General features: G+C 37.0%; 1 protein-coding gene across 1 annotated transcript; it reads left to right on the forward strand.

Moving 5' to 3' along the window:
* The first annotated feature begins 6,910 nt into the window (after positions 1 to 6,910).
* LOC139142293 (uncharacterized) lies at positions 6,911 to 13,856 on the forward strand. Its single transcript, XM_070712183.1, has 5 exons — positions 6,911 to 7,146; positions 8,181 to 9,167; positions 9,747 to 9,957; positions 11,223 to 11,341; positions 11,840 to 13,856. The coding sequence occupies exons 1-5, from the start codon at positions 6,980 to 6,982 to the stop codon at positions 12,282 to 12,284; spliced, it is 1,929 nt and encodes a 642-aa protein (XP_070568284.1). The 5' UTR covers positions 6,911 to 6,979; the 3' UTR covers positions 12,285 to 13,856.
* The last annotated feature ends 385 nt before the right edge of the window (positions 13,857 to 14,241 follow it).

Below are 14,241 nucleotides of genomic sequence, written 5' to 3' on the forward strand. Positions count from 1 at the left end.
GGCGGGCATACTGACCACGGGATCGATAGATCGAGCCGAAAATCGATCTATTTAGCAGACTACCAAGCTATTAGCGCCTGTGGGCCAGTAGTAGTCTTTGGAGGAAAGATTTTTTAAACAAACATCATTTTCGTATTCGTATTCGTATTCGTTTTCGTATTAACTTTATCACAACAACCAACTTAAACATTCTGTTGACATCATTAGTATCGATAATGGAAATTTAGCTGACCCGCCCAATTTGACGAGTTGTAAACTTAAAAGGTAATTTTCTTGTTTTAAACTGATATCTCTGAGAAAGTGATCGTCATAACGACAGTGAACGCTCAACGTTATCGCATGCCCCTAAGTCGATGACATGCTATATTTAGACTGCTGTCGCAAAGAAAATATCATCTCATATGATGTGGGAAAGCGTCATAAAAGAAAACGAGATGAATAAATGGTATCATAGGCCTATGTCCCGATCGTACATTTGTTTCCCTAATAAAGATTAAATTAATGTGTGAGCTGTTGTCAGAGTCCTTATTTCAGTACGGCCCATCTCTTTTTCTTTCCTTGCGTTTGCGTCAACTGTCATTGCCAGAACATGTTGATCAACTTGCGTTATGATAAGATACACCAGAATGCATGGAAATTAATTGTATCGCGAAATATCGAGAAATACCTGTATTCTATGATAAATAGACTTCAGCTAGTCTAGTAGCTGTCGCAACTGGCTCGATCGGTTTCCGTCATTTGTTACTGTGCGATCCAGTTTAGTGTTACGCAGTTTGCCCCGCTCTACAACTCCGTTCTGCAGGTCACTCCGAAAACTTTCAGCAGTACTATTTTGGGGGACCAATTAAGCCGCTAGCCGTAGATAGCTACTTTTTTCAACAAAACTCTGAATAGAAATGCAGCAACTATCAACTTTCGATAGATATTTTGTAGGCAAGAGAACAAAACTCAAACGTATATGCGCATTTAATCCTAGCTGTGATATCGCAGCGGTACTTGTGGCGTGTATCGAACTCGCTCGGGTCATTGAGGTCATCGCCACAGTCCCATCCATGGTCTGTTCTCTACTACCTCCATGGTTCTACATAATTGCAGTCGCTACCCGGCAGATTTGCCATGATATTTCAACAAAGTTGCTTGCTATTTAGATCTAGCTGAAAACAAAAACCTTTATGAAACAGGATAATCCAGTCCAAGCTTGATGAAATCGATGCTTTGATCTGCTTTCCAAAGGACGATTTCCGGAAATGGTCTAGCCGTCACATGCCACTAACGCAAATATTCATTACGCACGGGAACGCATGAAACATGTTGCAGTTACTGGTTGCTTGTTTTCCCTTGTCAGCTATATTTTGATGACATTTTATGCTGGGATTATGATTGGTTCATTTGAAATGATGTGACAGCACTAAAACTGCTTCTGATACTTGATTGGATTGTAGTAAAATTTATCATTAAATTCATGGGATATTTTGACAGATCATTCAGATAACATCAGCAGACACATTGGCAGCGCTTGTAGAGGGAAGAGAACGCGTCAATAGTCCAGTCAAAATAGGGTTAGACCCACCACAAATTGCAACAGAATTTTTTTCTTCGGAATGCATTTCAGAGAGGTACCCAGAACAACATATTAAAAGTTTACTCGAATCCACCTTGGGGAAATATGTCTAATTTGCATAAATCAAATATGGCGGCCAACCATCCAACAAAATAACATAATTTGCTATATATCACATGTTAAACAAGCTATTTCAGTGATTTCAAAGTCTGACACTAGTAATTTGGCTCAGGGAATTATTTTGGAGGTATAATGTTCTCCTTATAGGTACTTTATTAATTTGCATAATTCCAATATAGCGGCCAACATTCCTACAAAAGACATTTTCGGTCATATACCACGTATTAAACAAACTATTTCAGTGATTTTAAAGTTAAAAGTATATTTCTTTGGCATGGACAAACGATTTTCGAGATGCTATGATTTGCATAGGTAATTTGTTAATTTGCATAAATCCAATATGGTGGCCAACATTCCTACAAAGGACATTGTCGGTCATACACCACGCATTAAACAAGCTATTTCTTTGATTTTAAAGTTTTAATATTTTTCTTGGGTATGAAGAAACACTTTTAGTGGCTCAATTTTTACAAAGGCCCTTTGATAATTTGCATAAATTAAATATGGCTGCCATATTAATGCCCCATGGCTTAATAGCTTCTAATATAAATAACGGTTTTGGTATAGTTTTTAGCACTAGGAAACTATCAAGAAGAAACTGTTAAGTCCTTGGACATTCATTTTTAAAATTTTTGATTTTTCTGTATATGACGACTGTTAATGAATGTTAGTCTTCTGAATGATATATTCTCTTTCTAAATATAACATTGAATTCATCTGTGTGTGGCATTTTCGTAATTTGTAAGGGTGTTTAACACTCTACAGTGTCAAAGCATGTAATCTGTAATGTTTACTGTTAAAAAAGGGGTGTTCAAAATCTTTAGTTTTTAATTTAGACTGAACCCCCTTCTTATGGATGGGTGCATCTTTATAAGATCCCTTAGATGATAGGCAAGAAGTCATCACACATACCAGCAAAATACAATAAACACAACAAAGCTAAAAAAACAGAAAAAATGATATGACCGAAAGAAAAAGTGTCGTAATACACACAAATTGAAACTTAGCACTATTGCAAACAATGTCAGATTCATAAAAACTTTCTGGACACACAAACTCAAAAAATCTGAAAACTGCATGCTTAAATTTAGCAAAGACTTACAATTAATCCAAACACAGAATCCAACTATTACACAATACAAAGAAGTACATCTTGAGTCATTTTTCCAAGTGTCATTTTTCCAGATGTACATGTTTGTATCGTGTAACAGTTGGATTCTGTTGGGCTAATGAGTTGTTTGAATTAATTTTAAGTCTTTGCTAAGCATGCAATTTTCAATTTTTGTGAGTTTGTGTGTTGATCAAGTTTTTAAGAGTCTGACATTGTTTGCATCAGCGCTAAGTTTTAATTTGTCTGTATTGTGGCGTGTGTTATTTTGGTCACATTATTTATTTTTTGCGTTGTTATTATCTTTGTTGTGTTTATTGTATTTTTGCTGTTATGTGTGATGACTTCTTGCCTATCATCTAGGGGGATGTACCAAAGATGCACTCGTCCATAAGGAAGGGGTTCAGTCTAAATTAGAAACTAAAGATTTTGTCCACGACTTTTTTAAAACAGTAAACATTAAAGATTACATGTTTTAACACTGTAGTAGTATAAAGCACCTATAAAAATCACAAATAATGCCGTACACAGATGAATCCAATGTTATATTCAGAAAGAGATTATTATTAGATGACTAACAATCATTAACGGTTGTCATATTTAGAAAAATCACAAATAATTAAAATTGCATGACTTTCTTACAACTCAATAGTAAACGCACATCAACATATACGTATTTTAATCCGTTCGGAAGTCATATATGTAAGTCTACCAAATTTGCTTTAACATTCTTTTCAAAATACAATATATTTATGGGGTATTTTAACGAATTCAGGTATCACAGACACCTATTAAAATAAACTTTTATTCGTAAATGGATCGTTATTGTATGTAAATTTATTGTATATTTTCTACATTTTTAAAAATAAATGTTCAAGGACTTAATGTGGAGCTGCACGTTGCCAACACAGTTTTTTTCGAAGGAATATTTCTCATCTAAGATGACAAGGAAACCCTTACAAACTATTTTGTGAAATGTAATATTTCACTTGAAACAAGAGTATATCCTCATTCTAAAATGGCATGGGCTGAACGACTGACACTCAAAAAGTGCTTAAAATCATGGTTAGCAAAATAAAAATGCCTCTAATTCAAAATGTAAGAATTTTATTGCAAAACAAAATAGTTGTTTTGTTATATAGCATTTAAAAACATAATGTGAAAATTTCAGAAAATATGACCCAGCCAGAACAGAGTTATATTCTTTGAAATTCGGATAAAGGGGAAGCAGGAATTCGGGTGATTTGCATGCATTTGCATACATTAACCCTTATATATCATGCAACTTATGACTGCTTGCCAAGCTAAAAGGTGAACCTAACCAATTTTTTTTGGTTAACAAATTAATAAAAATTGGAAGAATATTTGCAAAATACAGTGCGTTGGGTGCAGTGCCATCTTGACAGTTTTTTTCTTGATATTCCTATTCCTAAAAACTCTGCCATAACCTTATTTTAAAAAGAAGCTATTTGGGCATTAATTTGGCAGCCATATTTAGTTTCTAAAAATCATCAAAGTGTCTTTTAAAAACATTGAACCACAAAAGGTGTTTCTTCATGCTCAAGAAATATAATTAAACTTCAAAATGGCTGAAATAGATTGTTCAATACATTTTATGACAGAAAATTTCTTTTGTATTGGATTTATGCAAATTAACGAAGTGCCAACGCAAATCATTGCACCTCAAACATCATTTGACCATGCCAAAGAAATATACTTTTAACTTTGAAATCACAGAAATAGCTTGTTTAACCCTTTGACTGCTGTAATTTTTTACACCAAAATTTTAATGCGATATTTTACCAATTTCTGTGAACATTTCTGTACGTTTTTTTTCATAATTTTGGACCAAATGGATATCATTTTTCAGCAGCTACAGATTTAATCAAAATTTTGGCAAAAAGCAGAAAAATTGACTGTGGTATATTTTATAAAGTTGACAAAAATAGACTTTGGCGCCCAAAGGGTTAATACATGGTATATGACAGAAAATGTCTTTTGTAGGTATGTTGGCAACCCTATTGGAGTTACGCAATTTAACGAAGTACCTAAGCAAATCATTGCATCTCGAAAATTGTTTGTCCATGCCAAAGATATACACTTTTAACTTCGAAATCACAGAAATGGCTTGTTTACCCTTTGACTGCTGTAATTTTTTACACCAAAATTTTAATGCAATATTTTACCAATTTCTGTGAACTTTTCTGTACGGTTTTTTCATAATTTTGGACCAAATGGATATCATTTTTCAGCAGCTACATATTTTTATCAAAATTTTGACAAAAAGCAGAAAAATTGACTGTGGTACATTTTATAAAGTTGACAAAAATAGACCTTGGCGCCAAAAGGGTTAATACGTGGTATATGACAGAAAATGTCTTTTGTAGGTATGTTGGCCACCATATTGGAATTATGCAAATTAACAAATTACCTATGCAAATCATAGCATCTCGAAAAATCGTTTGTCCATGCCTAAGAATATACTTTTAACTTTAAAATCACTGAAATAGCTTGTTTAGTACGTGGTATATGACCGAAAATGTCTTTTGTAGGAATGTTGGCCGCCATATTGGAATTATGCAAATTAACGAGGTGCCTATATGAAACATTATACCTCCAAAATGATCCCTGAGCCAAATACTAGTGTCAGACTTTGAAATCACTGAATAGCTTGTTTAATATGTGATATATAGCCAATTATGTTATTTTGTTGGATGGTTGGCCGCCATATTTGATTTATGCAAATTAGACATATTTCCCCAAGGTGGATTCGAGTAAACTTTTAATATGTTGTTCTGGGTACCTCATTAAAATGCATTCTGAAGAAAAAAATTCTGTTGCAATTTGTGGTGGGTTAGGTGCCAAAATCTCGTAGATTGACTGGACTACAAACCTTTGAGTGAATCCGCTCAACGGCTATGCTTATTCAATGCGTATTTTGGGTCGTGGCCTTTCAGGACAATGCTCCGTGAACACTGAGCGAATATATGTTGTATTTGATCACGTATACGGTATGGAGAAATGTCTTGAAAAAAATTCAGTCGCAATCTCATAAAATTTGGTCGCCTATGCTACTGAAAATGGTCGCTACTTTGAGCCCTGATTGAATGTAATACATGAATTATCGGTCGGTCCGGTTTTATGTATAATATTGCTCACATCTTTACTCTGAAAGATAAACTACCTATTGTCATTGATTTCTTTCCCCCTGTAGCAGCACGTACAACTTAGTCGTAACTTGCAATTTTGTAATTTTTGCCTTACCGCACTCCCTGAGTTTTGTAAAGTATTGTATTGTATTGTTATTATAATTTATTTCAGGTCTACGTAGAGCCATATCAAAATCAAGTAAAATACTTGAAATACAAATTGTAAATGGATATGATCATTCTAAAGTGAGTCCAAAAGGATGACCGGATATAACAATTTTCACATTTTTTTATTCAGATGGTTGTCCTAGACAAGTCCCCCGTTCATCATAGCTTTCAACAGTCACCCGTTTTGCAGCGCCTCACAAAAATCTGCCCTCCCCGCAAAACAATGGTACAGTCCAGGGCAGCTCCTTTGCATCCGCTCTCACGAGTCCCATCACTTGGCACTGACCACCTGATTTCGGGGTGCATCCAGCTGCCCGGTCATAAGACATTGGCAAGCGAAGATGCTGCCTTACCAGATCCCAACCGATTTTAAGTATTTTTTTTTTCAAATAAAATGAAGTGAACAAAATTCTTTAAAATCTACAAATGCAAATTTATGTAAATTTAACCAAATTTGGCAGATGAAATTACGAATCAAATTATCACAATATTTAAACCTCAGTAAATATCGTATATTGCACGTTTCATACCTGAAACCTGGACTACAAATAACAATTTCTGTCAGTGACTCCAATACGAATACGAATACGAATACGAAAACGAATACGAAACGAATACGAAAATAACTTCGCATCGTCCATGTTGACCTATTTCCACTTCAAAATAATCCTACACTCCCTAACCTTGTACAAAATTTTCACATTGTATAATTCGTTGTTCTACGCGTTTAGGATTTCACAGTATTTAAGATTTCTTGAGAAATGTTCTTAAATTTTAGAGTTCTTATATCACTGTTTAGGAGCTCCTCTTATAATTCCGTTGTTTCACCAATACCGGATTCTGTACTTTACTGCCATATTAACATTTATAAGTATGCTACACAGGTCAGATAAAATGTCTGACAACACGAGGCACTTGCTGACAAACCTTCCGGTCGAAATTTTGGAGTACATCTTTCAGTTTTGCGACATAAAAACTCTAACATCCATTGCCAGGACCTGTAAGAAGCTTAAAACACATGCAGACTCAGAAATTATTTGGTAAGTCAGTGTTCGTTCTCTGCACATGTTGGACGTTGCACGTTGGTATGGGGCAATCAAGTTCAAGTTGTCAACACTTAAAACTTTAATAGAAATTAAATTCGATTTTAAGCACACCGATAAGTAACATTGCTTACAAGCGTAAAGCTATAAGAATTCATAATTGTACAACATAGCCATGGAATATGGGTTGGTTTTCACGATTTACAAAAAATTCTGAATAAGCCGGTGGAAGTTCAACAACGGTATACCACAATAAAGAGAGCCCCCATTCGGCCAGCTTTGTAAAAGATATAGAATTACAGCCAACGTGTCACTGTCACGCACGTTTTGCCGGCTTTCTCGATTTTATTACTTTTATCACCCTGTTTCCCAAAACAATCTCCACTCGCAAATCATTTCGGGGAAATCGCAGTATTTTCTATTCTTATATGTGTACGTGAAACAAACCTTACAGTTGGAAGACTTGAAATGCATGTTCCTCTCACTTTGTGATGAAGAATATAAATGGCGGATCTGCATATGGCCAAACCATGGATGTGCAAAAATACTATTTTTATACATCCATTAGTATTTTTGTACATCCATGGGCCAGACCTACGCAGAAAGAAATAAGCATTGTATTTCCCACGTGTATGACAGCTTCATGCAAAGTTCTATCACATAAGGACTGAAAAAACATGCAGTTCCCTTTTCAAACACAGTTCTAATCTCAAATTATCAACCCAAAAGGCATCATTTTACAAGTGGTATAGGCACAAACTGATAATGTCAAATCACTGTACACAAAACACCGACGCCTTGTAATTATGACACTGTGTATAGTGTACGGCGATTTGATATCATCAGTTTGTGGCTATACCACTTGTAAAATGATACCCCCTTGAAATATTTTCCCTGGGGAAAATGATTTTCTGCTTGTGTGAAATGACAATATAGAACTCATAATTATGGCATTAGATTATCTTCCTTTCAGCTGTGACAAAATTTCACTCTTTTTTTTTGTCATACTTGTTTATTCTTTACATCTGAAGGAAGGAAAAATGGCGGCTAACAGTGTCTAAATACAAACTGAAGCTGGACACAATCTGTCTCACAGGAACCAGAATTTACAAAGACCTGTGCAGGCGAGCATTACTGTCCTGCAGCCCTCCGAACGCAGGGAAAAACAAGTTCAACTGTGACTGTGTTGAGAGAGAAGTCGATAGTGTCATTGCCTATGATGTGGGCTCGGCTATGTCCTGGATATGTTGGGTTGGTAGGTTTGACAAAAGAGGCTGCCCCAGCATGGTTGCACATTTGGGACACTCAACTCAGGGAAGCTACTCAAAATATCGACATGAAGAATCCAAGGTGGACATTGACAAACTGAATCAGTATCTATCCAGTGTTGGCCATCCCAAAATCTCTCACAGATACATTATTGGCAAGGATGCCAAGATTTTGTCCTCCATGTATCCAGATTTGTACAGATCGGACTTGTACCCCATGTCCCGCAGCCAGTGCCTCGGCAAGGAGACCAAATCGCAAAGTCTGCCAGACGTGCTTGAACTTCCCCTGGATGCTGTCAATGCCAAGGAAAGAGACACAGAAGACAAAGAGGATAGCAACTTCAGGAGGAAAAGTGAAACAGCAGTTGTTAATTCTAGACTGGACTTCACACCTACCTCTGCCGAAACCAAGCAAAGTGCTCTCCAAAATAAACTACCTCTCGATATTCAGGGAACATGGAAAGACGAAAACAGAAACCATGATTGTTCACCCACCGCCGAAACCGTTCATTCCACGGCTCCTAAACAGGAACCATTTGAACTTCACCATGTCATCGTCAATGGTGACATAAACCAAATCAACAACTTTGAATTAATACTCAGGCATCTTTTCAAACAGCTGACATTTGGAACCCACCATTATTATCATCTTCACAACACACCCATGGTGATTCTTGAACCACCGAATTTGTCTGCAGAGTCACGAGACCAACTTTTACACATGATGTTCCAAAAGCTCAAAGTTCCAAGGTAGGTATTCTTTTTAGTAGCCCCTGTTTTACATAATCATGACATTATAGCACCAAGATCATCGTACCCAGTACATGTATAAAGTCTAATGGCTCACAGCTGTTACATAGAGAGGGTAGGTCGAGTGATGTGCCTGTACTATAGGAGGTTGGAGCAAAGTGTAAAAAGTTTCTGTCTTTGCCTTGGTGATGATCTGCAAAGATTAGTGCTGTATGATAATATTAATCCTTTTCCTTCCTGACAGTATTACTTCCCCATCAGCCAAGTCAGTAAAAAGCGGTATTTAGCCAAAACTATGTATTTTCACCCACATAGCATGGTCTGTTATAGCAGTGTTAGTCCGTAAAAAGTAGATTTAATGTATCTATGTTTTCAGGGACCTTCAAATGTTCAATTTTTGGTCAACTTGACTTGATAGTGAAATATGAACTTGGCAGGATAAGAGTTAACATCTTCTAGAAGATTTTTTCTGCCTAATCTATAGGCAGTTCTATACAGACTGTAATTAAAAATTGATCAAATAAACTACTTTTTGTATTAGGTAGAGTCTGATCTGTTTCCCTGATTTTTGGTCAACAGGTTCTCACTGTACAACAAAGCAATGTCCCTGGCACCGTGCCTGGGACTTGACACCTACCTTGTAGTTGACAGCGGGGCACATTCCACCGTTGTGACACCGGTCATTGACACCAAGGTGCAGAGACACGCTGTGAAGTTCAAACCCGTTGGAGGTTATCACATCTCTTACCGGCTTGCTGACTTTGTTACAGATAAAGGACTCATTGATGAGGTTAGAATGCCCATGCATATGTTGACTGTCAGTGTGTCAGCTCAAATTTTGCTGCAAACCTATAGGGCAGAGATATCCAGACTAGAATTATCACAAAACATTTCTTGTCTACTTCATGTTTGGACTCTGTTTGAAGCTCTCAAAAGCATATGATGAACCAAAAATTTAAATTTCACTGTAAAGTTAACACACAGACGGTGACCATTTTGAATTGCAAATGTTGGTAAATGTTAAGTAAGTTTTTTCCAGTACCAATATTTGCCCAGCGACCCCTGATTTTTATTCCTCATTTTGCAAGAACATGGTTTCAAGTTTCCTCGAGGAAATTGGGCAAAATGTTTGAGTCTCTCAGTTTCAAGGTACATAGTACCTTTAGTACAGATGTATAAGTTGGAATGTGGAAGGAAACATTGCATTTAGAATATCTTGCTGTATGTCTAAAGTAGTTTTTGTAAGTTTATATAACATCAGTCTCCTTACTCAAAGTACTGGTAATGGCAGAAATCCTTGTTTATGTTCTGTAGAAAAACCAGTAACAGCAATGATCAGTATGTGACAGTACCTATCAAATTATCCATTTAGTGAAAAGTCATCACAGACTGGCGACCATGACCATCAGCAGTTCACCAATGCTACTGGACTCTTTCACTGTCCTCAGTTGGCTGTTAAAGGGACAAAGTCGCCCATTTTTTCATGGACTTTGTTTGATACGAGATACTACTTATATTGTTCGACATGTTGAAAGAGACTGATTGAATAGGTAACCATGCATATATTCGATCCTGATTTTAGACAAATGAAACCAGGGTGAAAATGAATTAATGGTCATGACCATTAATTCATTTTCGCGATGGTTTCATGTATCGTATCTAAAACCGGGGTCGAATATATGCATGGTCACCCATTCATTCAGTATCTTTCAATATGTCAAACAATATAAGTCGTATCTCGTATCAAACAAAAATCATGAAAAAATGGGCGACTTTGTCCCTTTAAGTCCTCTAACTGCCAGCTCTCCATGATAGAGCTGAATGAAGAAAGGCAGGCTGCCAGTTTGTGCAGTGCCGGCTTTGTACTTGCTATGCAAACTACAGCCTGTAGTAGCCTCACTCTGCTCTGCTTCCACTGTATTACAAATAAAAGGCGGTTGAACGGTCTATTGATGCTGTTAGCTCTTTGGTATCTATCAAAGTATTGAGTGGATCATGCTTTACAGTTTCTTTAATTAAATGTTGAAATTCTCCTGTTCTTTTCATTGTGTCTAGGTTTTGGTGGACAGTTTTGATTCCAAAGTTGTCAAAGAAGAATGTTTCCTGGCTTACAGCCCAACTACAGAGAGACAGAAACGCCATTCACCAAGGACAGTGTGCGTACAAAAACCTGGGTATGTATGTATGAAGCAAAAATCTTACAACCAGTCAATGGCAAATCCTTTCTGAACCCAAACTTACATGTGTGCTGTGTTATGCAAATTTACCCTTTGAACACTTGGGTAAGACAAGAAATCTTTATTGCTAAGACCCCAGATGTTATGTTTAACCGGGCATGCTGTCATTACATTGGTGATGCACGTTCTTGAAGATGGAAAAACAATGTTAAATCTGTATTTGGCCTTGCCTTAGGTTGTTGAATAGATAAACTATAACTTTAGAGGGGGATTGTAGCTGCTTCTAGATTGCCTGTATTCACAATTGGAAAATCTATTGGCAAATGAAGTCTTTTGGACCCTTAACTACGAGACTTTAGTAAATTCTAGGTGTTTCTGGTTGGACATATACAAATGAAATTGGGTGAAAGAATAAAATATGAATACCGTGCCCCAAATATGCTATTAAAGCCAGTCTCCAATCTTACTGTGTTGTGCATTTCTTTTTTTAAACAGAGGGTTGAAAGCCAGGAAAGAGACACACAAAATAGATCTTGGTACCGAGCGTTTTCTAGCACCGGAGGACATGTATTTGCATCTTGGCTTGCCTAAGATGATTCAAGACGCCATCAGTGCATGCCACCAGGCTACCCACAAGTCACTGCTTTCCAGACTCATCCTCACTGGAGGAAACACCCAGCTGACTGGATTTGCAAACAGACTTTCGAAAGACTTGAAAGAGCTGATGCCGAAGTACGCGGATGTGATACACGTGGTCCATCCCAGCACCAATGCACTGTCCCGGGCTCTGAACGCGTGGACTTTACATTACAAAGCAGCTCCCCTAGCTTACTGTAAATGGATCACCAAGGAAGATTACATTTTGCACGGCTCTGATGTCCTTCAAATGAAGACCAATGGGATAGAGAAGATCGCAGACCCATGCCAACATCAAGCATAACACAGCCTCGCCTGATCAGTTTCAAAATCACGGTATCAAACAAGTCCTGGCCATATTTGTGATAGTAGCTCAAAGGCACAGGAAAGAGGCAATGTTGTTGATGCTGCTATAAGATCAGTTATTTGGTTACATATTAGAGATTTCTCCATGGCTGCATTCTCACACTTTGTTTAACCACTTGCACAATTTTCAATTCACATTTCATCAAAGCATTCTTATAACTAGTATATACACCCTGACATTGGGAGATCCATAAGTATTTTCTGATTTTAACTTTGAAGCATGCTGTCAATCAGCAAAAATAGAATTCTCAAACACCAGACATTTTCAAAAGAATGTCACAACACCAGAATATTCACACATGCAAGTTATGGTATCTTTGACATAGCCTTAGATATGATAGAAAACTCTGCAGGTCACAGGTTTGACATCTAACTTCTTACACATCTAGCGATAAAACTCAGTACTTCCAGAGTGGTGAAAAGGCCAGTAAATCTTCTATACAACATATATCAACAAAAATCACTCGTGAAGTATTTGATTAAGAACTCTATGCAAATATCTGAAATAACATCCATTTCAGTGTTGACTAAATTGCATTGTCAATATGCCAGGCAAACTTGATTGAAATAGAATGTCCTTTTTTCAGTATTTTGCTCATAGCAAACGGCATGTCTGTTAGTTCAGAACGTTCGTTGCAACAATCTCTAGCCTGAAGCTTGACTCTCTCACAGCCCTCGTCCGCTACGCAGCTCTGTCCTCAACCATATGGTGATGCACCCTCAACGGCCTTTCTAGCAAGCGAGACTCACTGAGCCAGCCGGGTTATAGCTTAGCGGAACTTTCCGGCTCACTGAGCCGAGCAAAGCTCGGCTAACTGCTGAGGGCGCTAGTATGGTCGAAGGTGTAGCCGGCAAGGGGCTGTGAGAGAGTCTAGCCTGAACCCGGATTCTGTTCTACAACTTTAAATGGTATTAGTGTTCAAGCTGTATTTGTATGGCTGATATACATATCAACTCAAAACTCAACTGAAGAAAACAAGAATATCATTATGCAATTGTTATGATGTCAAACAAAGTCCGATTTCATATCAGGGATAATCCCAGTACAGTATATCATCATATTAATCCAACAAACAGTTTTTACTTTTCACAAAAATACAAACACTTGAGAATATATCAGAAGTGACTTCAAACCACAGATTTGAACCAAGTGTACTGTCCATACTTGTGAACAGTTTTTGATCACCATAAATTGATTTGTTTTCTTTTGCATTTAAAGACTTTACAAACAGTAAACATAAAATGGTTTTAGCAGTGACACCAAAAGCTTGCAGTGCTAATATACATGTACACAAGGGAAACATGCGACCATTGATATGTCTCAGGACATTTCAGGCTTTCCAGCGCCAGTAAATTTGGCATTTCCAAACCAAACCCACCGGACTATGATAACCATCAGTGCCGTTAAAACACAAATTTTATACATAATGCTGCAAGTGCTGAAGTGGGTGAATGAAAAACTTCATTTAATTATTGCTTTAAATAAAGAGGAGATTATATGCAACATGAATATCTTTGATTGTGTTTATACAAAACAGCAGCAAATTGTGATTGCATATACCTTCATGTAGTGTCACAGGGCACAGAAGTCAGTCCCCCTGGGTGGGGGAGGGGTGGGGAGGGATGGGTTTTTTGTGCAACGGTTTACTTTATTTGATTTTATTAATTTTGACAGTGATATTTCAAATAAAGATTTCAACTCCGTCTGACTACTTTCTTTATTACTAAATTAATAGTCCAAATTAATAAAATTACATGTAATCAAGAAGGCAGTCACACGGTTTGGAGTTGAACTCTTTATTTGAAATATCACTGTCAAAATTAATAAAATCAAATAAAGTAAACCGTTGCACCAAAAAACCCATCCCACCCCACCCCAGGGGAATGATTTCTGT

This window comes from Ptychodera flava, chromosome 10 (genome assembly GCF_041260155.1).
Source record: "Ptychodera flava strain L36383 chromosome 10, AS_Pfla_20210202, whole genome shotgun sequence".
Lineage (NCBI taxonomy): Eukaryota > Metazoa > Hemichordata > Enteropneusta > Ptychoderidae > Ptychodera > Ptychodera flava.